This window comes from Vigna angularis, chromosome 9 (assembly GCF_016808095.1).
Source record: "Vigna angularis cultivar LongXiaoDou No.4 chromosome 9, ASM1680809v1, whole genome shotgun sequence".
Taxonomy (NCBI): domain Eukaryota; kingdom Viridiplantae; phylum Streptophyta; class Magnoliopsida; order Fabales; family Fabaceae; genus Vigna; species Vigna angularis.
The window spans coordinates 22,849,756-22,877,706 of NC_068978.1; the positions used below are offsets into that span (position 1 = coordinate 22,849,756).

At 33.5% G+C, this 27,951-nt stretch overlaps 2 protein-coding genes and 1 long non-coding RNA gene across 5 annotated transcripts in view; 1 reads left to right on the top strand and 2 right to left on the bottom strand.

The window, feature by feature from the left end:
* Positions 1-3,429, top strand: part of LOC108322541 (protein DEFECTIVE IN EXINE FORMATION 1) — a 33,540-nt gene extending 30,111 nt beyond the window's left edge. The window contains exons 10-13 of the mRNA XM_017554669.2: positions 1,945-2,228; positions 2,308-2,425; positions 2,498-2,680; positions 2,783-3,429. Coding sequence (XP_017410158.1) covers positions 1,945-2,228; positions 2,308-2,425; positions 2,498-2,680; positions 2,783-3,097 — 900 coding nt within the window. The 3' untranslated portion in view covers positions 3,098-3,429. The remainder of the gene's footprint in view (positions 1-1,944; positions 2,229-2,307; positions 2,426-2,497; positions 2,681-2,782) is intronic.
* A 2,469-nt stretch (positions 3,430-5,898) lies between these two features.
* On the bottom strand, positions 5,899-15,478 carry LOC128194109 (uncharacterized). 3 transcript variants are annotated; one of them, XR_008245427.1, is made up of 4 exons: positions 15,062-15,478; positions 14,891-14,956; positions 14,560-14,591; positions 5,899-6,225 (listed from the first exon to the last, which is right to left on the bottom strand). It is a non-coding gene; the product is annotated as an uncharacterized LOC128194109 (long non-coding RNA). The 3 variants fall into 3 exon arrangements; XR_008245425.1 differs by lacking the exon at positions 14,560-14,591 and having other exon boundaries at positions 15,062-15,474; XR_008245426.1 differs by lacking the exon at positions 5,899-6,225 and having other exon boundaries at positions 9,116-14,591; positions 15,062-15,477.
* An 11,492-nt stretch (positions 15,479-26,970) lies between these two features.
* LOC108322538 (uncharacterized) lies at positions 26,971-27,598 on the bottom strand. The gene has a single exon (XM_017554667.2). The coding sequence runs from the start codon at positions 27,374-27,376 to the stop codon at positions 27,038-27,040; it is 339 nt and encodes a 112-aa protein (XP_017410156.1). The 5' UTR covers positions 27,377-27,598; the 3' UTR covers positions 26,971-27,037.
* Between the last annotated feature and the right edge of the window lie 353 nt (positions 27,599-27,951).

A 27,951-nucleotide genomic window follows, 5' to 3' on the forward strand; every position in this document is an offset into this window, starting at 1 on the left:
AATCTGAACAACTCACAAATGGAAGCCAATAAGAATGCGGACATCGCTTCAAATACCAGTTTCAACTACTGGTCTGAAAGGGGATGGGTTCTAATCCCATTCCAGATTATGGAAGCACAACTTTGTGTAGCTGTTATCAGAAAGACAGACGTATTGGTAATGCTGGAGAAATGTCAGACCAGGCACTACAAGCCTAATCTAAAAGCTTAGCTGGGGCAATTGCAGCCCAATGAAGCACAAAGACATAGAGACTTTTAGGGGCCGCCGACGGACAGTAAAGACAGCGGAAGTGGATCAGACAAGCTCTGATACCAAGTTAAAAAATAAGACTGATTTATTATTCTCAATCATAAAAAGTACATTTTAATACTCTCTATTTGTAATAATCTAATTCTCCTAAAAAGTGAAATAGGGAAACTAGCAAAGTAAAATAAAATAAAAGATTATATATCTATTTTCTCTAATTAGGAGGATTCTAAAGATATTATCTCAAATTACAACAAATCCTATATCCAAGAATTGTAGGAACACTTGTTTATTTATGACATGCGATGTGAGACCAAACATTGCTTTACAGTTAGCGTGGTATGTGACTTTATGCATTGTCCAAGAGAAAGACACTTGTAAACCATTGATAAAATTCTTTTGTATTTGAAGTTTGGGGCTATTGTGTAGGAAAAGAGAGACTTTGACCTGGAATATGTATATTGAGGTAGACTATGCAAGTTCAATCTACATTTGGATGTATATGTTTTTTGGAGAAAGTTTAGCAACCTAGAGAAGCAAAAAATAGGATAGAGTATATTATTGTGCACAAGCTGAATTTTGAGCCTGTGCTCAAGGTGTGTGAACGACACTGGGTGAAGATCATACTTGATGGCCTTGAAAGAAAGTTTAGCATCCCAATGCAATTTAGCCATGAGCATTTTCCATAATCCAAATATTGAAATTGACAAGTACTTCATCAAAGACAATTTGCTACCTTTGCTATTTTAGATAGATGTTTTCACTAAAGGGTTTCCTCAGCTGATTCCAAGATCTTGGAGACAAGTTAAGGATGATCGATAGTTATTTACTTAGAGGGAGAGTGATGCAAAATAGCATATTATTAGGATACAGATATTCTCAATATCTCCATAGTAATTATGGAAAAAAATATCTTTGGAATCCTCCTATTCATTTGAGCATTTTTATTTTTTATTTCAAGTTTTGATTATTGCAAATAGAGATAATAAGAATGTAATTGGTGTGATTGTTATCAATAGAATATTTCTTTATTTTTTAAAAAAATGTTGTGAAGTCCCACATTGTTTGGCTCAAGTCATGGAGTGCTTGGATAACTTCATTTAATGCTGATTGGTTTTAAGCAAAATCTAACATTGTATCTGTTAGATATATTATATCTTTTATCTTTTAGTTAGTTTGTTATTATTTCATATGGGCTTAACCCATATTTCTTCTATTATAAATAGAGAACCCTATGTGTGTATTCAACACAAAGGAAGATTAATCCAAATATAGTTTTTCATTATATTCAACAGTATCAAAGCCTATAACTCATCCTGGTAATCTTTTGGTTCAGCAAATATTTGTGGGGAGGAAGTGTTGGGAAGTCCGACATCACTTGCCTCAAGTCTTAGAGTTTGTGCAACTTCAGTTTATGCCAATTGATTTTAAGCTGAAATTTAACAGCTTCCATGTTAATAAAACAACTTTCTGTTGGGATGATACATTATAGAATACTCATGTGATTGTCACTTTATGTGGGGCAGTTGCACTTTAAACGTAATTTAGATACGTTCCTATGAACCTATTAATTCTTTCTGGGATTGCTTAAGTTGTTGAGATGTTTCACACACTTTCCACTCATTCACCTTTGCATTAGAAACCATTTAGTTGGTTCCTGTGTCTAAAATTCGATTGACAGTGTCTCATTTTTCATAGGGTCCAACTGTTGGTGATATTGATGGGGATGGCCATACTGAGCTTGTTGTGCCAACACTATCTGGGAAGATTCATGTTCTGGATGGAAGAGACGGGTCATCTATAGGGCGGTATCCATATCCAACTCATGGAAGAATAATGAATCAAATTCTTCTAGTTGATTTAAATAAACCCAAAGAGAAAAAGAAGGGGTTAACTATTGTTACCACGTCATTTGATGGATATTTGTATCTCATTGATGGACCTACTGGATGTGCTGATGTTGTTGACATTGGTGAAACTTCGTAAGAGATTCTTTATAACCCGTGTCTTGGATATGCTTTCTGTCACACTTTCTCAATGTTAAGTCTTTTTTTGCTACAGGTATAGCATGGTCTTGGCAGACAATGTTGATGGTGGGGATGATCTTGATCTAATTGTCACAACTATGAATGGCAATGTCTTTTGCTTCTCAACTCCATCTCCTCATCATCCCCTAAAGGCACGATATGTTTGATTTGATCATTGAAACGATTTCAGTTTTGGTACTAAATGGCTTTGTACGTTATTTCAGGCATGGAGATTGCCTAGTCAAGGAAGAAACAACGTTGCAAATCTGTACAATCGTGAAGGTATATATGTTACCCATCCTTATAGGGCATTCCGTGATGAGGAAGGCAAAAGCTTTTGGGTGGAAATTGAGATTGTAGATAATTACAGATACCCATCTGGGCATCAAGGACCATACAAAGTCACTGTAAGTTCCAAAACAAATTACTTCATTTCTTGAGTTTACTGATTCACTGCGAGGCACCCAATTTATGTGTCATTGTTCTTTCATGTTGTGTAAATTCACTAGACATCCTTGCTAGTACCTGGGAATTACCAAGGCGAGAGAACAATAAAGTTGAACAATACCTATGATCTACCTGGGAAATATCGGATTAAGCTGCCAACTGTGTCGGTAAGGACCACGGGAACAGTTTTAGTTGAGATGGTTGACAGAAATGGACTGTATTTCTCTGATGATTTCTCCCTTACATTCCATATGCACTACTATAAACTGTTGAAGTGGCTTCTTGTACTTCCAATGCTTGGGATGTTTGGTGTGCTTGTAATCTTTCGCCCACAAGACTCAATGCCATTACCGTCATTTTCGAGGAACATTGATTAATGATGATTACTTTATTTCATATCATAGGCATCATTCAATTCAGAAAATGTGAATATTTTATGTCAAATTGAGTAGAAACTCTTATGGTGTATGCCTTTGGTGCTGCCCTGAACTTTGATCAGAGTTGAAGCGGGTTCTTTTCGAGCTGAAGAGTTCAGCGAAGTTGAGGTTACTTTAGAGATAGTTGAAGATTGCAAGAGTGAATTATATTTTAATGTTGATGTTGTAGTGTAGTGTAATCTGATACCTAAATGTTTAACTGAGCTACATACATTTGTTTTCCATCTTTGAAACAAAATAGATATTTATAAGTAATACACAGTTTTCTCCCAGACTGACTTTTCCTTTTCTGTTTTATTTTGGGTGTGCCAATTCGTTATATCGGCTCAATTGAGTTGGAAATTATCAAATAAAATGTTATACTTTATCACCTGGTAATTGCACTCTCATTCAAATTTACAGTAACTGTCATATGATTCTTTTTATCGTCTAATAATAGTAAATATTTCATTTATACTGGTATGCAATCTGAATGAAACAGAAAAGATTAGATATCACGCAATTTTTATAACTAATATCGAGAAATAATCTATATTTCTTAATTATATTCATTGGCGTCTTGGGGTTTTGATATTTGGTTATTTTATTTAAAAAAGGAGAATAAGTCTGATCCGTTGTGGCATATTAGGTCATGGTTTGAATAAGAATCTTAGGGAACATTTAGATATATTGTGTTGTAGATATTGTTGATATTGTTTTTTAATATTTTTTATTTATCATATTTAAGTTTGGTGGTTATAGATACTTATATCATTTTTTATTATAATGTTTTAAATATAAGAGAGATTAATCTTATATTTATGTTTATTATATTTAATATGGTATTTAGAGTTTAAAGTTTTTGTCAATATTTGAATTTTGACTTTATTAGGAGATATTTTATTGATTCTTGTCATAGAACATCAATTTTATAAAAATTGAGATCTTTGTGGTAAGTTTTTATTAGTTCATCAATATGTTAGATTATGATGTTTCTATTTCTGTTTTATTTTTGTATTTTTTTATGATTTTCTTTATTTATTTTACAGAAAGAATCAAATTCAGAAAGGATCATGCTTTTTTTAAATAGGATAATATTATTTGGACAACGATCAATTGTGTTGAAGTTATCTCCTTCTTTCTTTTGAGGATTTATACTTGTTACCTTGATTGGATAACTTTGATCTTTTAAGATTTTTCTCTCACTTTTTTCATGGCATTTTTCGTATCTCTTCTATCTCCAGTGTGTTTAACCTCTCAGTCTTTATTAATTGTTTATATGCACTTGCTCATTGATAAGTTAAATGACACTAATTATATGACTTACCAAACCAAAAGGTGACTCATGACTTTTGGTGATTTTTCCCATTGAAAGAGAATTGATGTTCAATTATGTATTGTTCTTAAGAATACCATCCAATCTTCTGTAAAACAAATGTTTCGTGCCTACAACACATGCTCTAAAGTTTGGGAACAAGCCAAATTATTGTACACCAATGATATTAAATGTCTTTACGGTGTTTGTCATGATCTTTTGAATATTGTTGTTCCTTGAAATCAGAACCTTATGATTGATTATTTGCGTAAGATACATGCCTTTTTTTTATGAATTTAATGAGGTTTTACTTCATGCCTCTACTATAGCCTAAGAAATAGAACAACGATCAAAGTTTTTCATGATATTGGCTTTACACAGACTTGCTGATAAATATTCTCATGTCCGTGATCAAATTTTGGATTCCCTTGATATATCCAATTTTACTTCTACTTGTTCCACCCTTTTATGTGTGTCAAGTAAACCTATCAATAATACACTTGTTTCTACCTATAATTCCTTTGCTTTGGCATCTCAACATGATGATTGTTATTGTTCTTGCAAGTCAGGAAAAGGGTGTCACAAGTGTGACCATTGTGGCAAGCTAGGCCAAAAGATTAATAGGTGTTATGCATTGCATGATCGTTCTCCTCACTTTTTTGTTGTTGCTTAGATTGATATGAATTCTTCTCCATTTAATATTATTAATCAATCTTCTATTTTCAATGAATTTCTAAAATGGTGTGAGGATTGTGAGTCCTCTAGTTCTACTTTTTATTTCACATACAAGTATGTGTTGGTCTAAGTCAATCTTCGTTTATTAGTCGTTGGGTTCTCGACTCAGGACCCACATATCACATTATTAGTAACAAATCTTTGTTTTTTTTATCCTCTCAGGATAATTTACCTTTTTGTACAATGACTAATGAGTCTCTGGTTTTAGCTCATGGTATCGATACTATTAGTCTTTTTCCTTTTTTGTATTTCTAATAATGTTCTTTATGTCCTTAGGTATCCTTTTAACTTATTATTCATTAGCCGTCTAACTCATTATCTTGATTGTGTTATTTCTTTTACCAAAACTTATGTTTGTTTATATACAAATAATACTAATCTTAGCTAAGAGTGACTACATTCTAAAGAATAATCATCTTAGTCATAAATGGTTGTTTTTTAAAGAATAGTTGTTTTAATCATGAGTGGTTACATTACAAAGAATACTTATCTTAGTGGGGAGTAACTATATTCCAAAGAATAGTCGTCTTAGTTAGGAGTGATTGTATCTAAATAATATGTAAGTTTGGCTTTGAAACTTTTTTTCAAAAAAATTCTCTTTCTTTAAATTCTTTTAGAAAAATTTAAATTTGTAAAACAAGATGTAGTTAGATTTTTTGATCAAGATTGATAGTTATACTGTAACATCCCAAATATACAGTCATCAACTATATAATAGAATAATCACATTTAATAAAATAATTCAGTACAATCTTTCCACTAATGAACGAACGTACAAGGACGAACGTCCTTACATACGAGTTACAAAATTAAAGCCGAACCTAAATAGAATCTGACCGAACGGTTTACACAGGAAGAAAAAATACCGAACGGTCGAACATAACCAAAGAAACGGATAAGGTGGTCGAACGACCACTCAACCAAACACCTAATACTACTAGCCGAACGCCTTACTGTTCGGCCTTCACTTCCACCTCTACGAGGTTCGCATCTTCCAAATTTTCTTCTTCCAGCGCCTCTTCAAGTAGCGCACTTCCGTCTGCTCACATCCACACGGATGATCATTGCAAAGACAAGGACGGACGTACAAAGACGAGACAACACAAGGAAAACACAGGGTAAGCTTATATAATTTAATTCATACATCAATGTATATATTAAACAATCCAACATACAATAGAAATTCAACATATGCATTATACAAAGATCACCACTAGACTGACTGTCCGGACTGTATGAAATCTGTGTAGCTATAGGCGTTCTTGCACCCGGGTGATGTAGTAACTGGAATACTCTCATCAGCTGCCACCCGAGGTTAGTCCTATTCATCCAAAGTACCCCTAAGGACGGGACCTCCTGCCGTTTCCACACATGACCTACCCTCCTCTACGTGAGGACGAGTACCCACGAAACATCAGGATGAACAGCCAGCACTAGCATCCCCATAGTCATACTTTACCATATCCAATATTCATACATGAGTCGTTCCTCCCCGGAACGCTCGTTCAACTTCACATCATTTCATTCATATCACATTCTCTTCTTATTTCGTTCATAATCATTCTCAATTCCATCTTTCATTATCACTTTTCTCAAATTCATCTTTTGAAATCTTTTACTTTAATATCATTTCCACCATCCCTTTCGAGGACATAAAATTACCGAACGTTCATCCCTCTTCATAATGAGGACGAACGTAGGAACGAGACCTATAAATCTCCCGTCCAGAATAGAATAAGACCGACTACCATAATATGCCCTATATGGCGAACGCTATTTACCACGTGAATCAGTTGAATGAACTGACTCTCATGAGTTCAGACCCACACTCAAAGAATAGAGTAAGTACGTAGGCTCTAGGCCGGACCCAAATGAACATAAACACATCAAGACGTTAAATAATCATATTTAGAACAAGTCAATTACAGAAACCTAATGCCCGTCAATGACCGAGCACGGTAAAAGGATTTACTGAATTTGGACGAACGCTAACACTGTAGAGTATATAAGAACGGATATGAGCGCTTGGTGTAAGACCGAGCACTACTCAGTAAGAGCGCTAGGTGTAAGACCGAGCACTACTTATTACGAGCGCTTGGTATGAGACCGAGCACTGTTCAATACGAGCGCTCGGTATAAGACCGAGCACTTACGAATGGTGAAATTCAACCATTATATATATATATATATATATATATATATATATATATATATATATATATATATATATATATATATATATTACTTTATCAAGGGATATTCGGATACAACTATGCTTGGCCGAACGCTCAAACATAGTATTACCATACGAGGACGCTCGTCCTCAACTAGGGTTTTCTCCAAATGAAAGAATCCCATTTTTACTATGTTTACCAAGAAAACCGAACGGTCAATGACCGTTCAGTGACGAATGTACTTTTTCATATGAGACTTTCATACCAGAATTAATTCTTTCCAACAATCATTTCTTAATATGTACTTTCATAACTTTATACTTTCCTATCAGATTCATCTTTCATACTTCAACAATTCATATCACATAAATCTCATATAACTCATACATCATACATAACTCAACCATATTTTATTTCCACTCATTAAATAAACGAACATTCATAAAAGCCATTCATATACATTCATCCATTCGGCAACATGCATTCACTTTCAACAAGCGTACAACAACATACAATTAAATTAGATAAGCTTCCCTTACCTCTAATGTGAACGTACGTCCTTCAGGCTAAAACTCAGTTCTCAGAAATAAGATCTCTTCTACCCTCGACGCTCAACCAAACTCCTCAAACTAAAACAAATCACAGAAAACCAAGATTGGTTAAGATAAGGTGACTGCATGCAACCAGAGCTAGGCTTGCATGTTCATTCGGACGAACAACTGAGAACGAGAAACTTACCCGTTTCAGAATCCAGAACTGTTCGGTTTAAGTAGAAGCTTGGGACGCCGGAAATGCTCCTACGGTGCCTGTTTTCCACTAACTGATTTCCGGGTCTCCTTCGCTTGACACCTGGCGTTCACCCTCTGAGTGTCAAGCTCCCCTCTTGACACGTGAATTCCACTAACGACACGTGCTTGGATTTTACTGGTTCCTGACTTTTGATTTTTCTGGTTCTGACATATACAATTAAAAAGGATAAAGTAGAAGTAGAAAAACACAAGAGGATTTACAATGGTTAAAATCAACCACCCATTTATCTATTCTTTGTTTTTTAACCTCATGAAAATTGGTTCCACTATCAATATAAGTTTGTACAATGGAACTTGCAACTACAAATTGAGCATAACAATAAACTCTCCATCAATTCTTGATCACAAAGAAAATATATGCCCTATCTGTAACGTCCCGGCAACTCACAAGGAGTGTCGACTGCCCCCACAGATCACCACCAGACTTTCCAGTGTGCTTTATCCTTACTCGAACACTTTCGAGGAAAACTTCCCAGAAGGTCACCCATCCCAGAATTACTCCACAGATCACCACCAGGCTTTCCAGTGTGCTTTGTCCTTACTCGAACACTTTCGAGGAAAACTTCCCAGAAGGTCACCCATCCCAGAATTACTCCAAGGTAAGCACGCTTAACCATGTAGTTCTTATGAGTCAGGCTACCGAAAAGCAAATGCATTTTGGTGATATGAGTAGTCAAATCAATTCCTTTAAGCTATCCTTCAACTGTATAGTCCCATACCTACACAGTCTCCAGATCCCTCTCATTCCGGTGTATGTTCTATTCGTCCATATACCCCTTCCACTCGAAGCTGCCAGTAGTTGCTTCTGTCTGTGCCCCTGCACCATGCCTCTTGCACCGGCGTCACTCCCCGCCCTCGTCAGTGCCCGGATGTCACACTATCAACTCTTGACCAACCTTAATAGGATCTTAGCCTTGTCAAATCCTTGTCACCCAAGAAAATACATGTCTTATAAACTCTTATTACAACAACAATCATTAGAAACACTTCAACAAAACAACAAGAAAGAGTTTACTAAAATTCAACATAAGCAATTATAAGGATTTTAGATTTTGAAACTGTTTATTATTGAAATCTTTAAAGTACTTTTGTGAGTATGAAACAACTATGTCAATCTCAATATAATTTGCCCACAATGATTGTTAAAGTTATTTGAAATATTAAGATTGACTCTTTATTTTTAGAGTTCTGAAAGCACTTGTTTAAAACAAGAACTAAAGCTTTTAATTGATTATATCAAGCATTTAATTGATTATTCTAATTAAATTTTGAAAAACAGTTAGAAATATTTCTATTTTAATCTATCAAGGATGGTGTTTGATTAATTAATTTTTTTCTTCATTTAATGCAATTAGTTCATTTAATCAATTATGAAAGATTATAGTTATGAGAATATTGAAAACATTTAAACTATTCTTTAGGTTAATATATATTGTCAAAAGAGACAATCAGTTACACAATCATGAAACCTTTTAGGAACATCTTTTTTTATCAATTATAAGAAAACTTAATCAATTATAAATGTAGAAAAACCTTTTAGACTTAGTTTTCACTTTATAAAAACATTTCCTTTCAATTTCATTTAGTATAGGTTGTGTGCTAAATTAAAAAGATATTGTGAATACAGGGTCAAACAATATTCAAAGAAAGTGAAAACTCTAAATTCAACATCATCATTCTTCAATCATAATCAAAACATTTTTACCAACAGGCTTAACTTGAAATTCAATAGAATACTCGTATTAGCCCAAAGTGATTACGTGCAAAAGAATACACATCTTAGCCATTATAATTTAAAGATTATGTAAGAAGAATCACTACAAAAAAGAAGGGCATTACCGAAGGCCAGAAGCCCTCGGAAACAGCCCAAAACCGTCGGTAAAAGGTAATTACCGAAGGCTTATCGACGGCCAAAGAGCCCTCGGTAAATCCCTTGTCGCTAACATTTACCGAGGGCTTTCGCCCTTCGGTAATTACCGAGGGCCAAAAGCTTTCGGTAATTACCGAGGGCCAAAAGCCTTCGGTAATTTCCGAAGGGCGAAAAAAAAAACAGGGCGCTGGCTGCTGCAGAATGTGATGCTCTTCCCACATGGTCAAATAGCCAAGGATTTTTATGCAGAATATACCATCAAAACAACCAGATTTTTATGCAGGTTATACAACAAAATAGTAAGCTATTTTTGTAGAATTTTACACCAAAACAGCAAAGATTTTATGCAGAATTTACAGCAATGCAGAATTTTACAGCAATACAGCAATACAGTAATACAACGATGCAGCAATGCAGCAATGCAGAATTTTATCATCATTTTAAAGATATTTAAACACTCAAACAGTTTGAAAACAGATTGTAATGTGAATTCACTGGTTCACTTCCATTTTAAAGCCAATTTTGATGGTTTAAGACATGATTCTACATATAGGAATAAAAATGATCATTTCAACAGTGCACACAACTTTAAAATGGCAAAATAAACTTGTTCAAACATTGTATATGCACAAACACAGCAAGATTCAACAAATCATAGTTACTATAGACAAATATGTATGAAAATGTCACCAAAACTGCATCAGAATTTTGTTGTGTCTTAGGCCATTTAAAATCTCCTAGCTAAGATTTTGTACCTAGATATGGTGAATTAGGACTTCCTTTAGCTTTGTTTATGCTGTACAATTTGATTCCAGTGTGTGTTTTCAATTCTAGTGCTAATTTTGGGTTTAAAATGCTGCATAATTGGCTATAGCAAGTGTGATTTGAAGCATCTGGTTGTTTCTGTCCATTGTGAATGTTTGAACAAGTTTATTTTACCATTTCAAACCTGTGTGCACTGTTCATTTCGTCAAATTCGAGCCTACATGCAAAATCACTTCCTAAACCATCAATTTTGCTTAAATTTAGAAGTGAATTAGTGATTTTTGAGTGTAGTGTGATTCCTTGTTGTTTCAATGTTTAAACACCTTTAAATTGATGATATAAAGTTGCTTGAATCATCACTTGAGCTTTAGAAACACTGCCACTCATTTTTGGATTTGAAAGCACACTTTTAAAACCATTTTTCTGGTGCAGTTTTCATTTTTAGTGTGTTTAATTTTGTACATTCTTTAAATTTCAATTATGGGTTGGAAAGAGCTGGTTACATGTTTGAAAATGGAATTATATGATCAAAAAAGTATAATCCAATCATAAAAATCATTTGAAAACCAAGCAATCCAGTTTTGAACCCCAAAAATCGAAAATCACAAAATCTGCACTTCTTTGGAGACTTTCATCAAACAGTTGCATTTTTATCAAACACCTTACTGCACTAATTTTGGCTCTTTGTTTTTTACTTTTCTTGCGTGCTTAATCTGATCTAGTGCCTCTCCTAGGTTCCTTTTGTGTCCCTCTATTGATTCAAGGCTTAAAATCATTTGAAATCCACTTGTTTGGCCTTCAAATTGTGCTACAAAGTCTGTTACTTGAAATTAAAATCTAGTGCAGTGCAGATTTTTGCTGTGACTGGTTTAGTGTGTGGTGGGGTGTTGTGACGTTTTGGTGAGGCGTCCAAGGTCCAGAATTCTTGCTCCAAGGGGGTAGCATACTAGGTAATGGAAGGGTTGCTGAATTGGACAAAGAAGTAGCTCTAAAAGTAGCAATTTGGCTTGATTTTCAACAGCATTTCACCAACTTGGAACCACTTTTTTAGGTTCTAACAACTCAAACTTTGAGTTTTACCTAATCCTTTGCTTTTGACTAGTTTCTTAGGTTCATTTCACTACTTTATACTTGTTAGGATGTTGACTATATTAGGTGAATTGACAATTTCTCACCTTATAAGTACACTTTTTATAATCTAAATACTCAAACTTTGAGTTTTAGGTTATTATTTGCTTTTCACCAATTCAACAACTTTGTTTGGTGAATTGAAACTTGTTAGAACTCAAATTTAACTCAAAACCAAACTGCTACTCAAAATCACCTTTCTACTTCCCAAAATTGACTCAAAATTGGTGGTTTTGAAAGTGATTTTGTGCCTAAGCCATTCTAACACTTTGCTAATCATTTTAACAGTTTTAAGTCATCAAAATACACTTATTTGAACTCTAATTATGCATAAAATAGAAATGCAACTCAGATTCACTTTGCAAGTTCCAAAAATGGCTCAAATATGATGGTTTAACATACTAAATTGCATATAGGTCATTCTAACTTCATATCAATGGTTCTAACAGCTTTAATACATCAAGTTGGACTTGTTTAAACTTCCAAATATCACAAAATCACAGCAGAACGAAAATTGACCTGTAATGACTCAATTAGGTACTTTTTACTACATTTTTTAAGGTTTTAAGTAGTGTCATTTTGAGTTTTAGGAAATTTTTTGCTTATGACCACTTTCCTACCATCATTTCACTACTTTAGACTTGTTAGGATGTTAACATTACTTAAAATTACTCTACTTTTGGTGAATTGGCAATTTGTCACCTTTTAAGTGAACTTTTTAGGTTGAAACTACTCAAACTTTGAGTTTTAGGTACTTGTTTGCTTTTGAGTAGTTTCCTATCTTCACTTGACTAATTTAGACTTATTAGGATATTAACATTAGTTAAAATTAGTCTACTTTAGGTGAATTGCAAATTTCTCACCTTTTTAGTAGACTTTTTTAGGTTCTAACTACCCAAAATTTCAGTTTTAGGTACTTGTTTGCTTTTGAGTAGTTTCCTAGTGTCATTTCATTACTTTAGACTTGTTAGAATATTAACATTAGTTATTCTTAGTCTACTTTAGGTGAATTGCCATTTTCTCACCCTTTTAGTACACTTTTTTGGGTTCTAACTACTCAAACTTTGAGTTTTAGGTAGTTTATTGCTTTTGAGTATTTTCCTAGCTTCATTTCACAACTTTATACTTGTTAGGATGTGTAGAATACACATTCTTAGGTTACCATAGGTGAATTCCTAATTTCTCACCTTTTTAGTACACTTTTTTAGGTTTTAAGTACCCAAATTTTGATATTTAGCTACTTCATACAATTTGACATCTTTCTTAGCTTCATTTAAGTTCTTTAAACTTGTTAGACTAAGAACATTACACATTGTTAGGTTAGTTTAGGTCAATTTCGAAATTGTCACCTATTTACAACACTTTTTAGGTTTTAAGTACTTTAATTTTGAGATTTGTGTACTACTTTGAAATTGACATGTTTCTTAGTTTCATTTAAGTACTTTAAAGTTGTTAGGATATGAAGATTGTACATTCTTAGGTTACTTTAGGTGAATTCCCATTTTTTCACCTATTTAGTACACTTTTTAGGTTTTAAGTAGCCAAATTTTGATATTTAGCTACTTGATACAATTTGACATCTTTCTTAGCTTCATTTGACTACTTTACTCTTGTAAGGATAAGAACATTGCACATTCTTAGGTTACTTTAGTGCAATTTGCAACTTTTGACCTTTCTAGTGCATCTTTCCGATTTTCATAAGCAGATTTTGATTTCTTTCCTATTTTCATTAGTTACCATAGTTTTCAATAGTCTTGTACCATTTAAAACATGTTTAGATAGTTACATTACAACTTCATTTGTTAGTTTAGAGAATTTTTCATGATTTGAGATTTCTAGCATAGTTTTAGGTTCTCAATAGTCAATTTTTGAGTTTTTGTAGAGAGGTAGGTTTTAGGTTATTTCTTAACTTGCTTTTATCATTTAAAACTTGTTTACAAAGCTGCAGTGCACTGCAATTAGTGTAGTCCTCATTTCTATACTAGTTTGAGTGTACTTTTAGGCTTTCTTTAGTGAGTTTTAGAATCTCTTAGAATTAGTGACTTTTGAAGTGCTCTTAGTTTTCTTTAGACATTTAAGACTTTATTAGGAAGTTTCTTTACAAGTTTCTTTCTGTTTTAGTTTAGTTCTTACTTTTACCTTGTTTAGCCTATTTTTACAGTGCTTTGGTAGGTTTTGAGTATTGAATTCTTGAAGATTATAATTTTTAAGTTGATTTATAACTTTCTTTAGTCATTCAAAATTTGTTTAAATGGATTTTACCTCTGTTTTCTTACACTTTATATGTATGCATCAAACTAATTTTGGCCAATTCAAACCTGTTTGGGTGTTAAATTATTCGTGAATTATACATACATAGAAGTGGAGTTGGATAACTACATTAATAGTTATTTTAACTTGGGCTTGAATTCAAAACAGAGGGTCAGAAACTATTTAAGGTTCCACGTTTGTATGACTAAGTAATTTTCTGAACACAATTCTAGTCTACAAGCTCCCATAACCTAATTAAACCTTTAAGTTCACTTTAGACCCAACCAATCATTATAACCCAACAGAGCATACTCTAATTTTCCAGTATGTTAAAGAGTATGAAAGTGTTACAGGGCATAAGCTATGGTGTGTAGTACCTATGTCCTTGGCAGCGTAAACCATCCACATCCTGACCAATTAATAGAATTAGTGTGAGGATTGGAATGAATGAAAAGGGCATTCATTTTGGTAATTAGATGTGCATATGGAACAGAGCAATTGGAGAAGTGGTTGTTGAAAGATGGGTTTCAAGAGATGGTGAAAGGGAGAGGGATTCTAATAAAGAGTTGAGGGCCACAAGTGTTGATATATGCACAAGTTTAGGAGCTCAAATCTATTGTGCACTTAGGATAACAACATCACACTCAACCAAATACAGTGGCAAGAGTTCATACAATAAAGACATGTCCTTAAACATAAATGATATACCTGGAAATGATGAAATCTTGGACACTTCACTTCAACTGCAGCCCTTCAACAACTGTGCCTCAACCCCTAATCGAAACCACAAAACCAGAATATACATTACCACTGAACAACAACTTCAATGCAATGCAATGATATTCAAAACGAAAATGTGTCAACACAGTTTGAACCTACCTCCTCACGCAGCGACAACGATCCCGTCACGCACCCCTTCGATTGGCGGCGTCGCGATAGTGCAAACCCTACTCAGGCCGCCATAGCACCCTCCTCAAGCTGCCACACCACCGTCACGAAACCCCTTCCAGCAACAATGTAAACCCTCACCTCACCAACCAACTTCCTTAGGGTCAATTTCCTTCCACGATTGAGGAGTGGATGAAATCACAAAAGGGAGAATGTCGTAAAGGCTAGGGGGAAGTGCGAAAAAATGGCCACCGTTGACCGAGAGAGGGAGATTAGGGTCGAGAGAGGTTTTTGGGGGAGATGGTTTCACAAAGATTGCGAGAATGGGAGAGCGAAATCCAAATTCTAATTTCACTAAATTGCGGGAATGGGAGAATGGCATATTCCTTCGGACTGTCACTACCCCCATTACCGAAGGGTAAAAGTCTTCGCTAATCCTTCGGTAAACGAAATTTATCGAAGGACATAAGACCGTCGATATTATTCCTTCGCTAATAAACATCTTTCTTGTAGTGAATAGGAATGAATAAATCCTAACTATAGCCCTAATTGAATGAAATTAGATGACAAAAAATTTAAATAACTAAGAAAAGAAAGAAGAGAAGATGAGAAAAAATCTTACCTAGGTCTTTCTTTCTTTGATTCAAAAAATTGTGTGAAAGATGTGGAAGATGTGGTTGTATTTATAACTAAGGCTTTGCACAAAAGGACAAAGGTAATTTGTAAAAGAAATATGTCTTTAATCCTTGAAATTACATTTGGAAGGATGCAAATCTATAAGAAGAAAAAAAAAAATCCACTCAAACTTATTCTTTACATTAAATTTGTTACATCATAAAGTTAAAAAATCGTCTTTACTTTATTCTTAATAGGGATGAACGAAATTTATGATAGAAATGAGTTCAATTTGGTTGTTTCTATTGCTTCCAATTAAACCAAACAATTGACTCAAGTTTATGGATTTGGAATTAACCCCTTAATAAATTCAAATGTTTTTCAAACAAAAAACATGACAAATATTTTTAGTGTATTCTCGTATCTCCAAAACTTTAGAAAAATAAAATACTATAAATCTTATTAGTGGTGAATTTTTCAATGAAATTACTTATGAAATTCAAAACACTAAGAATTTTAGTTGAGATATTTGTATTAACTAAATTTATAATGGATATCAAATATAAAACAAAACTTTATCGCAAATTAAATAGATGTAAATCAAATGAATACTTTTCATTTAAGTTTTAAGTCTTCAAAAACTCAATGTAATTAGTTTATTAGGGACCTAAGTGTAATTATTAAAAATTGGCAAGGGAATAAACTACACTTATTAAAAATATTAAATCAATAATTTGTAAATAATGAAAAATAATTAAGGATTAAATTGTAATTATTGAAAACTATTTAAGGGTCAATTTATAATTTTAAGAGACTTTAGATGTTTATATGCAATTATGAAAATATCTTTGGACTTAACAAAACACACTAAATTTTTCTCTTGAAGGATGCAGATTAAATTTTTAAGTCGAGAAGAAAGTCAAATAATTAATATTACTTTGTATATTATGTATAAAGAAAAATAAATTGTTCTAAGGAGTGATTTTATTTCAAACAATATTCATCTAAGTAAGGAATGATTATGTTTCAAAGAATATTTGTCATAACTAGAAGTGACTATGGTCTAAATAATACATTGTTTTAACTCAATAGTTGAGGTTTAAATGATAACCATTTGTATCTTCCAATAATAATTTTTCTAGTGAAACTCAATAGTTTGATTAAGAACTCAATGTAGTCTTCGTTAGTTAATGAACTAGTATGAAAAGATATGGTAAATATCATTATCTCTTGTATATTTAAGATGCATGTATTAACCTGTAACTAACCTTAGAAAAAAAGAGATTTTTGTAAAAATAAACTTTGAAAAGCATTTTAGACAATTTATATGTCAAACTTGTAAACTTATTATTCAATGTGAGGTGCTAAAACTTACTTCGTGGTTGTACATAAAAGAGTGGCAGAGGGAAAGAAAGAAAAAAATAGGAAAAAAACAATATGTAATGTATTTTTACACACTAAAGGAACAAAACATTAGAGTTTTTATAAATCAGTACATAATATAGCTGACTTAACTATTTTTTTTTTTCGTTTACAACATAATACTAACACACCTCCTAGTAATGTTGTCGTTGATACGATCAAATTAATACTAATAAGAGTTAGTAAATTCAATCATAAGATATTAGACAACAAAATAGAAAAGATAAATTCAACTCTAAGTCGTCTCCCAACGAACACAAAATTAATTATTAACAAATTAGTTATTATAAAAACTATACAAAAGAGTTAGTAAAACAAAAGCAATAAAGAAGATAAGATCAATAACATATTAAAGAACAAAATAACAAAAGATAAAAACAAATAAAGTCATTAAAATATTTAAAAAGATAAAAATAATGATAAAGAAAATAGGTTGATTTCTCTGCCTTTTCAAAATAGGATTCATCATTGGTTATCTAAAGATTATTGTCTAATTAATTATTGTCTTAGATTTTCAAATCAATCAATGTAAATTTAACCAAAATACATTCTCAATTAAGAGTAAAAACTGTGTAGATTAATCATCGTAAATTTAACCAAAGTGCATTCTCAATTAAATATTACTATGCCTAATCATGTTTATTCTTTTACCTCTTATATCAAGTAAAAAACTAATTAACCAAAGTACATTCTTGATTAATTCTCGTTAAATTTTTTACCACTAATCAAAGTACATTCTCAATTATTGGAAAAAATGCATTCAATCACATGAAGGTTTCTAACTTTAATCAAAGTAAATTCTCAATTAAAAATAAAACCCTTGGACTCATATGATTGATATGTTATATAGATTTAACACCATGCTAACTTATTATAATATAAAAATCATTACTTTTACTTGATTAAGAAGCAAAAGACGTAGATAAAAATAAACCAATGACGCTTAGCATTCCATGGAATGTAGAAATAACATGAAAACAGAAGAAGAAAGGGTGGAGAATAAGGATGGCATAAAAACTTGTACCCACGGGTATCCGCAGATAAAATCCGCTACGGGTATTTAGTACCCGTGGGTAAAAGGTACCTGCGGGTAGCGGGTATTTTAATACCCGCTTGTTAACGGGTCGGGTTCGGATATCACACTATCCGCACCCACGGGTACCCGCTACTCATCTGGAAAAATGAAAATACAATTTTATCCTTCTTCCTTTAAATTGTTTTCTAAGCTGTTGTATTCTGTGTTTGCCTCAAACCCTAAATTTCAATTTTGAAGGGTCACACACAGAACCATCCTCTGGGAATTGAATGCAAACTCAAGAAAGGGAGTCCCATTACTTCCCACACTGGGACCACCAGATATCTGAACTTGTTCTTCTTCTTCTTCTTCTAAGAGTAACCGTTCATAAGCCGCACGGTCACATTTGTCACGGTGTTATTGCTGCTCAAAATACAGATCTCGCATTGCCGCCGCCACGCGTAACTGGTGACGTTGTCGAACACGTCATAGCCGCTGCCTACCTCGTCAAGGATGTGCACGTGGAGCGTGTTGGCGCTCTCCCTGGTGATCATAACCGGTGGCTTCGGCTTGTTCTTGGATCCTGGCGGCCGCCCTCGTGGATTCATGAAGTTTCCTTCTCCTTTCCCTTTTCGTTTCTGTTTCGTTTTTCGGAGGAAAAAAGATTTGGCGACCTGCGGTGTAAGGGGGAAAAGATTTGGCGGCCTACGGTGTGAGGGTTATTGTTCGAGCTTTGGGGAAGAAGTAGTTGGCTCCGGTGTGAAGGTTATTGTTCGAGCTCTAGGGAAGAAGCAGTTGGCTGCCAGGGACTTCCCCTATATCGCATCAGATGGGGAGGAAAAGGAGAAACCCTAAAAGAAGGGTTTGGCTTGGCCCATCTTGAAGATTATGAAAGAAAATCTAAAAAAAAGTTTGGACCCTGTCCATTTAAAAAAGTAATAATAATAAAAAAAATAATTTGAACTTTTGGCCCATTTTCATAAAATAATTGATTTAAACATTGATCGTATGTCTATTTGAGAAAATAATATGTTTTTTTTTCAATTTAATTTAAACATTTTTTAAAAAATCATAAAATATTATTTTTTTAAAAAAAATTTGCAAGTTGAAACGGGTATCACACGGGTATCCGCGAGTTAGAAAAAATCCGCAGATTTTTTTTATGTAGGTAGCCGACGAGTAACAGGAAGGGTACGGGTAAATTTTTTTACATGCGGGTAGGGTTCGGGTATTACATTATTCGTTCCCGACCCGACCCGTTGCCATCCCTAGTGGAGAACATGATAGAAGAGAGAGATGACGAAATTTGAACCCCCAAAAGGTTCCTAAGCTCCATTAATATGTTTCTCTAAGTCTCTTTAAATAAAAATTGGATTGGGCTTTGGTTCAAGCTTTCCTGTTATTATAATCTTTTTTATGATAATGTAATATCCTTCAATAATCTTCTAAATAATTGTATATTTTCAAGATATATTTGATTGTTGTGGAGATCTAAAAATATTTGAAAAGATATTTGTTAGATTAAAAAACATTTGGCAAATATTTTCTTTCTATAGTTAAATAAGGTAATTATTTAACAATATCAAATAAAATATATTAAGATATATTTTCCCAAATTATATTTCATCATAAACATTTATCAATTATCAAATCGCTTTTAGTAGAAAAAATTAGAGAAAATCGCAAGATCTAATTTTAGTTGCATGTTCCCTCTTCTTGGCTTAGCCAAATTTCTTCACTTTTTCATGCTATGCTTGGATTGACTTCTTGTGGTATTGATTATTTGCTATTCTTGGATTTATCTTTAATGTGCCATGACATATTAACCAATTTATTTTCACACCTTCATGATCTCAACTTAGCTGTAACAACACTAGCACACCTCAAAGTATCCAAAGGGCATTTATGGAACTAAAAAGTTATTTTTATCATGTTTTTGTATCTCATTCTCAATAAACTCAATTATAACAAATCCTAATTAAAATATTCTATTAAAGTACAAAAACCAATTAAGAATCCAATATTAAAGACTAAATGAGGGCACCCCTTTATTATCTAACTTTTTCCTCAACTGATCTGGTACATGTTTATAACACACAAAACCAAATATTTTTGAAATGAGTAACACTTGGTTTTACCTCAGACCAAGCTTCCTCAGGTGTAACACCTTTCAACCTATTTGTTGGTGATCTATTAGGATATAAGTGGTTATCAACACCACCTCTCCCCACAAAAAAATTTGAAGATTCTTGATCTTCAACACACATCTAACAATATTTAAAATAGTTTTATTCTTCCTTTCTGTAGTACCATTATGTTGTGGTGTATACAGAGAGGTAATCTCATGTGTTATATCCTCTTCTTCCCAAAAACTTCTTGAATTCCATGGAGGTATCTCCTCCTCCATTCTTCCTCAAGGTTTTTTTTATCTTATTATCACTTTGTCTTTCCACCATATTCTTGAATTTCTTTATAACTTGCAACACCACATTTTCCCTTGGTAGAACCTATGTCCAACTTTTCCTGGTCCAATCATCAACAAACAACAAGAAATACCTCACACCCCCATGTGTTTAAGTTTGAAGAGGATCACACACGTTCGAATATACCACACTCAATTTCTCTGTTATTCTTTGAGGAAAAAACTTCTGAAAGCTTCCTCTGGTTTGCTTACATTGAACACACTTTTTACATACTGCTTGAGGAATTTCAACCATAGACATACCTTTAACCATTTCACGTTGGCTTAGTTAAAATAAATCTTTGAAATTCAGATGTCCAAACCTCAAAAGCCATAACCATTCTGTTTTGTTTTCTGATACAACAAAGCATTGATGTTTGACAATATTCATCACCACACAAAATGTTCTATTCTGGGACAATTATCCTCCATTCTCATTAGAAATCCGTTATGGAACAACTGACCTAGACTTAAAAAATTTGTTTTCAACCCTAGTACATACAAAACTTCTTCAATCAAAACCTCTCTACCATCACCATATCTCAAAACAACCCTTCCAAATCCTTTTGCTGTGAGACTTCTGTCATCAACAAACTTTATTCTTCCTTGCATGGCTTCTTTCATTTTCACAACAATTCCTTCTTTCTAGTCATATGTGTAGAACAACCTAAATCCAAGTACCAGACTACATCATCTGATTGGTTTTCATTTATACTGGCCAACAATAGTACAACCTTTGAATTTGAAGTATCATCTTGTGTCAAATGAGCTCTATCTTTTGGTTTGTTCTTGGCTTCATCCCCTTTCCAATATTCTTTGGCAAAATGGACAAACTTCTAACAATTGTAGCACCTCACCTTTTTTTATTAAACTTCCATTTTTTTTCTCCATCAGAATTGGTGCAAGATTTTTTATTTTTTCATTTGATAGAATCACTAGAATCTTCACTCTATTGTTCTTGTGATTCCTTGTGCTTAGTGCTACCTTTGCCACCCTTCTTGAATTCTTTCTTTCCTTTGTATTAAGATCGAGCCTGAAGTGTTTGTTCTTGGCATTGTCTTTGCTCATTGATACGTTATTCGTGTGCCTCCAAAGAATGTTGCAGTTCTTCAATCTCCAAGGTCTCCAAATCACGTGTCTCCACAATAGCCACAACCACATGATCAAATCTTGGAGTCGATGTTGTTAGAATTTTTTCCACAACATACTAGTTTGTAATGTAGTCTATACATGCCCGCATGACATTAACAAGTTCTTTTACCTCGTCAAAATATTATGCCACATTTTCACTCTCATCCATGATCAAGATTTCAAGTTTCTATCGTGTCTTACTATCAAGTTTCTGTTGCATTTTGTGATTTCTTTTGTCTTTATCAGTGTCTTTTGAGCTCAATTCAGTCATACCGTCTTGAAAACTAAATATGACTTACATCTTGATACGTCAATCATCAAACATCTTGCCATTGAAAATAGGAAGTAACCCTATATTATTCCTTCAAACCCTGCCATGCCATATTCAATTCTTGATCAAGACATAGAAATATATTCTACCCCTTGTTCCTCCAAAACAGAACTTTCAACAATTAAAGCAATCTTCCCTCACTAGATCTCTTTTCCGCGACCTCTGTTTTTAAACAACTTGTAATGTATTCACAAACTAAAAGAACATAACATTAGAGTTTTTATAAATCAATACGCAATGAACTTAACTACATGGGACTAAATTGAATTGTTTGTCCATACCAAAGATTTACACAATATTATAATGAGGACATGTTTCATGATTTTCACTACTTTAACAAAAACAAGAAAAAAATAATCACTATATAATGTCACATGTACTTCATTGTTTATTTGTTTGATGTCTTGTTCATTTCATCTACTTTTTTTATAAATGATAAGTTACCAAAATATATTTCTACTAATAGTAATATAATTATATTTTGTGAAGAAGTTTCAAAATATTTTTTAATTCATATGAATAATTTAAATCAACATTTAACTTTATATTTTAAAATAAACTTGCCATACGCTATATTGTTTTATTAATTTTATATCAACATGATTTTGATACATTTAATAAACTACATATACTGTAACATCCCAAAAATACAGTAAAAACCATATAATAGAATTAATTACATTTAATGATAAATCAATTCAGTTTTATACTAAACCAACAAAAGATTTTGGCCGAACGGCCTTAAATAGCTTGCCAAAAGTAAACTGTACAAGATTCAAATGAAACATGACCGAACGGCTTACAAAAGTCAAATTACCGATCGGTCAAATAACAAAACAGAAAGAAAGTGACCGAACGGTCACTTTATACTAAACTACTAACTACAATCGAATGTCCTACTGTTCGGCCTTTACTTCCACATCTACGAGGTTCGCGTCTTCCAAAAATTCTTCTTCCAGCGCCTCTTCAAGAAGTGCGTCTCCCTCTGCTCACATCCACACGGATGATCATCGCAACGACAAGACGAACGTATAGGACAGGACAACACAAGGAAAACACAGGGTAAGCTTATGTAATTTAATTCAGTTGTCAAACATACAATTCCTACATCAACACACATATGAAATTAACAATACACTTAAAGCGAGGCCTACTACTAGACCGATCGTCCGGACTGTATGACATTTGTGTAGCTACGACATTCGTGCACCCGGGTGATGTAGTAACTGGGATACTCTCAACAACTGCCACCCGAGGTTAGCCCTATCTGTCCAAAGTAACCCTAAGGACTAGGACCTCCTGTCGTTCCCACACATGACCCACTCTCCTCTACGTGAGGACGAGTGCTCACGGAACATCAGGATGAATCAACAACTTAGCATAACCACAGTCATACCTTACCACTTTCAAATATTCAATCATGAGTCGTTCCTCCTCGGAACGCTCGTTCAAAATCCACAACCTTATATTCCTTTTATATACTTTTCATTTTTCATCATTTCTCACTTTAATATCGTTTTTATCACACTTTCCAAGAACGTCAAATAGCGAACGTTCAGCCCTCTACCGAATGAGGACGAACGAGATGAACGAGATCGTGAAATCTCTCATTCCAGAATAAAATAAGACTGAAGGGTTACTTTCAGAGTTTAAGAAGAAACCGAGCTCAACTATAAAATATGTAACGAACGTTACGTATAAACTGAATCAGTTAAATGAACTGACTCTCGTGAACTAAAGTCAACACTAGAAGAATACAGTAGGCACGGAAGACTCTAGGTTGGAGACAGCGAAGGTATACGTGCCACGTCCTTCAAAGAATCGACGTAGAATAATTCATACATATATATATATATATATATATATATATATATATATATATATCAAGACTAAGTGTCGGTCAATAACCGATCACAGTAACGGAATTTCTACAGAGTTTGGACGAACGCGGTTTCATCAGGATAACTAAATTAAAAGGTTTATGAGCGTTCGGTGTAAGACCGAACGCTACTCATTATGGGAGTGAGAGCTGAGACTTATCAATAATTTATAATAGGAACAATTTATAATCATATGGATAAACACATTGGGGACATTGTTGAAGAATAATCAAACATGCAAAATATTTGTTTGCAAGGTTTTCATTTTCTCACGTAACACGCAAGTGAATCTATGTTTGGCCGAACGCTCAAACATAGTACTATTACAAGAAGGGCGCTCGTCTTCAACTGGAACTCTTTCCAAATGAAAGAATTCACTATCAAAAGAGTTTATAAGAAACACCGAACGGTCAAGGACCGTTCAATGACGAACGTTCAATATCATAGGGAATTTATTATTCAGTATTCACATGTATCCAAATTCATTCCTCAGCATAATACTTCATTATTTCATACTCACAACTATATCCCATTTCACATACTCATACATCAACTCAGACATTTTCACATATCAAATAATCAATCATCACATAGTCATGCTTCATACAATTCAACGAACATTCATGCAGCATAGTCAAAAACATAAGAATTAAATTGAATAAGCTTCCCTTACCTCTAATGTAAATGGACGTCCTACTGACTGAAGTTGGTTTGCCAAAGAACTAATATTTCCTTCTACCCCCAACAGCTCAACTACTCTACGAACCAAAATCAAATAACATACCAACAGTGATTCAGAGTTAATACTAAGGACTCATGAAACCAGAACTTGGCTTGCATGTTGGACAGAACGAAAGGTTAAGGAGGAGAAAACTTACCAGTTTCAGAACTCGGAGATGATCGGTTCAAAATGAAGCTTATGACGCCGGGAACGGTTCTACGGTTTCTGAAATAGGATCGGAGAAGAGAATGATGAGTTACAGTAGAGAGAAGGAAGAGTTTCTAGAGAGAAAAAGGAGAAATGGAAAGTCAGAGTTTGGAAAGGAGAAGGTGCATGCAGAAGAGAGTGGGTACGAGTTTTCAGAAAATCACTTTTGTTTTCCCCCGTCCAAACGGACGTCCGCTCTCCTGCTGACACCTGCCTTCCACTATCTGATTTTCGAAATTTCGCTGGTTGACACCTGGCGTCCGCTCAGAGGGGTTTTGGGTGCGTTTTAATGAGATTAGACAGGTGAGGTTTGGGTGCATAATTACGAGGTCTGACAGATACCATTAAAAATTTTACTTAATTAACTTTATTAGATGTTTTTAATATTTTTTTAAAACTCAACAATTTAAAAACTTTACTTCAAATATCGGGCCGCTGGAAAATGTGATTATGTTTTTTTTATCTATTTGGTAATTAATATGGAAAAGTTTATTCAAGGAATTTATTTATTTTATTTAAAGGAATTGAAGAAAAAATTATACTCCAAGCATGATTTTATTGATAAAAAAATACTCTGATTGTTAACATATATAACACACTTTGAAAGAAACTAATAGTATGTTTTATCATACATTTTAAAATTTCTATAAAACAATAAATTTACTTTTCTTATTTATGCCTATTAAATATTGTGAATATGTATGTCTAATGATAATATAATTCTAACTCATTAGTAACAAGGTACCTTAGTAACATTATTGTAAATTTTCAACAAAAATTGCTTTTATTAGTCTCTGTGATTTTATTAGAAGAATATTCTTGCTTTTAAAAATTCCATCCTCAGCCAGTAAATGTCACTATTTAAGTTCACTAATAACATCCATATGCAAAAGTCAGATTGCAATAGAAGGTTTTTATTGAATCACAATCACCAATTTCGTTATCCCAAATAAGCAGAGTCCACCATAGTGATATCTTATATACTTCCTGGTATGATTTTAGCTCATCAAAGAGCTTCTTTTCAGAAATAAGTAGCTAAATACAAAATAACATCTTCCCGTTTAAAAGACTTTGAATGAATGTTCACCAAAGGAACTTCAAATTTTAAAGTCATAGATTGACACAGTTGCACAGATATTGCCTATAGAAGAACACATATTGATTAAGGTTCACCAGTGTGGACATTTAAACATACCGAATTGGATCTGCTAGAAACTCAAGTTAGCAGATTTAAATTTTCAACTAGAGACTGCAAACTTGTTTTTAAACTAGAGACTGCAAACTTGTTTTTTCAACTAGAGACTTTCTAGCTTTTCCTTGGCAAACTAGGTTGGAAATAGAAGAAAATGTTAGGTTTCGGATTTAGAAACCAAAGGAAATATTAAGAATCTAAGTGTAATTTTTAGTTATACATTTGTTCTTATCAAAAAAGAATGTGATTGTCAAGTTGTTGACAAGGACTTATAGCAGATTCACCTACGAAATGTACACTATAAATAGAACAATGGTATTACTATGGACAAAATCCCGAGCACACAAGCTTTGCAAAAGCCATGGTCGAGACTTTCCAAACATAACATTATATTAGAATAAGTATTTCATCATCTGCTCAATGGTGATTTAAAAAGTATTTTATCAAATTTTTTGAAGGACATTACCAGAAAAAGAAATTAGACCAGAAAGAGGTAACCTTAAATTTCCAGGATGTAATGAAGCCATACTTTAAAATCAAGGAAATGCAGTAAGGCACGTTCTCCTCGATATCAAGAATCACAACAAAACCATAAGTAAGATCGAAATTTAAAACATGAGTAAAATTATTCTGCACATTGTTCTCCTCGATAATTTTCATTGTTTTTTCCCTACAGAGGTTGTTGGCATTATCGACATCTTCAACATCTATGTATAGCAGCACACAAGTTAAACCACATTCATCCAATCCTCTTTAGCTTCACATGCCTATTCATCTATGATGTCTCCCCAAAATCACTCACACCACACTCCATCAAATTGGAGCATCATACGCATACTGGGATCATTCAGCAATAATATATAGCAGAATCAAGCACACATACCCAAGTAACTTACTAAACTAATTAAAATTTTATTCTAAAAAATAAATCGAAAATCAACTTTCAAATTTTATTCAAAAAATAAAATCAAAGTCAAAAGCTTACACCAAAATCAAAACACTTGCAACACAGGTCTCTTCCCCAGCCTTTTGATCTCCCTATCCATGTTGCCAGTGAGCATGAACCCGAACATCTTGAAATCACACAAGAGGGACCAAAAGGGGTGTCTCAAAGTCTCTGGGAAATTCCTCTCAACGAACAAGTGACTGTAGAAGGCACATCCATAGCCAGAGAAAGGGACAAGGAACAAGAACCACCAACTGAAGAAGACAGAAAAAAAGAAGAAGAGAATGCTAAAGAGGGTTCCCACGAAGTGCCAGCGCCTTGTGGAAGCCTTGGAGTGCTGGTTCATGTAAAAGGCCCAGAAATCTTCCAGGCTCCTGAAATTCATGGCTGCAAGGGAACAAACCCAAAATCCTGAGGTACCCAGGTGTGAATTTGAAGAGATTGGGGCGTAAACGATTTCTGGGTGTTGTTGAAATCGCGGATTTGGAATCAAAATTGGAATCTTGTTGGTGGAGCGTACTGTATAATTTGCACCACAATTGTTGACCGAGACTTGAAACTTGAAACTTGAAAGGTGAAGTGTTGTGTTCTGGTTGGTTCTGTTCTGTGTTTGTTTGATCTCTATTTCTTTCCTTTTGGCTTTTTATTTTCTTATTCTGTATTAAGTTGGTAATTACTGAATTAATAAATATTCTGTTTTGAAAGTTATATAGAGTGAATTAAAGATGAAACATTTTAAATCCTCCTACAATATCATCTACTAATAAAATAAAAAAATATTGGAACCAGGAAAATAGTGAATTGAAGTTTTAAAATAATATTTCAAACTAAAAAAAGATATGTATATATATATATATATATATTGATATATATTTATGTATATATAATTACAATCAATTTGTAATTCGTAAATTAGATTTTCTAATCTAAAAACATGGGACATTTTAATTATTATTAATT

Excerpts from the sequence above, each read along its gene's own strand:
- LOC108322538 (XM_017554667.2), bottom strand. The coding sequence starts at position 27,376 with ATGAATTTCAGGAGCCTGGAAGATTTCTGGGCCTTTTACATGAACCAG.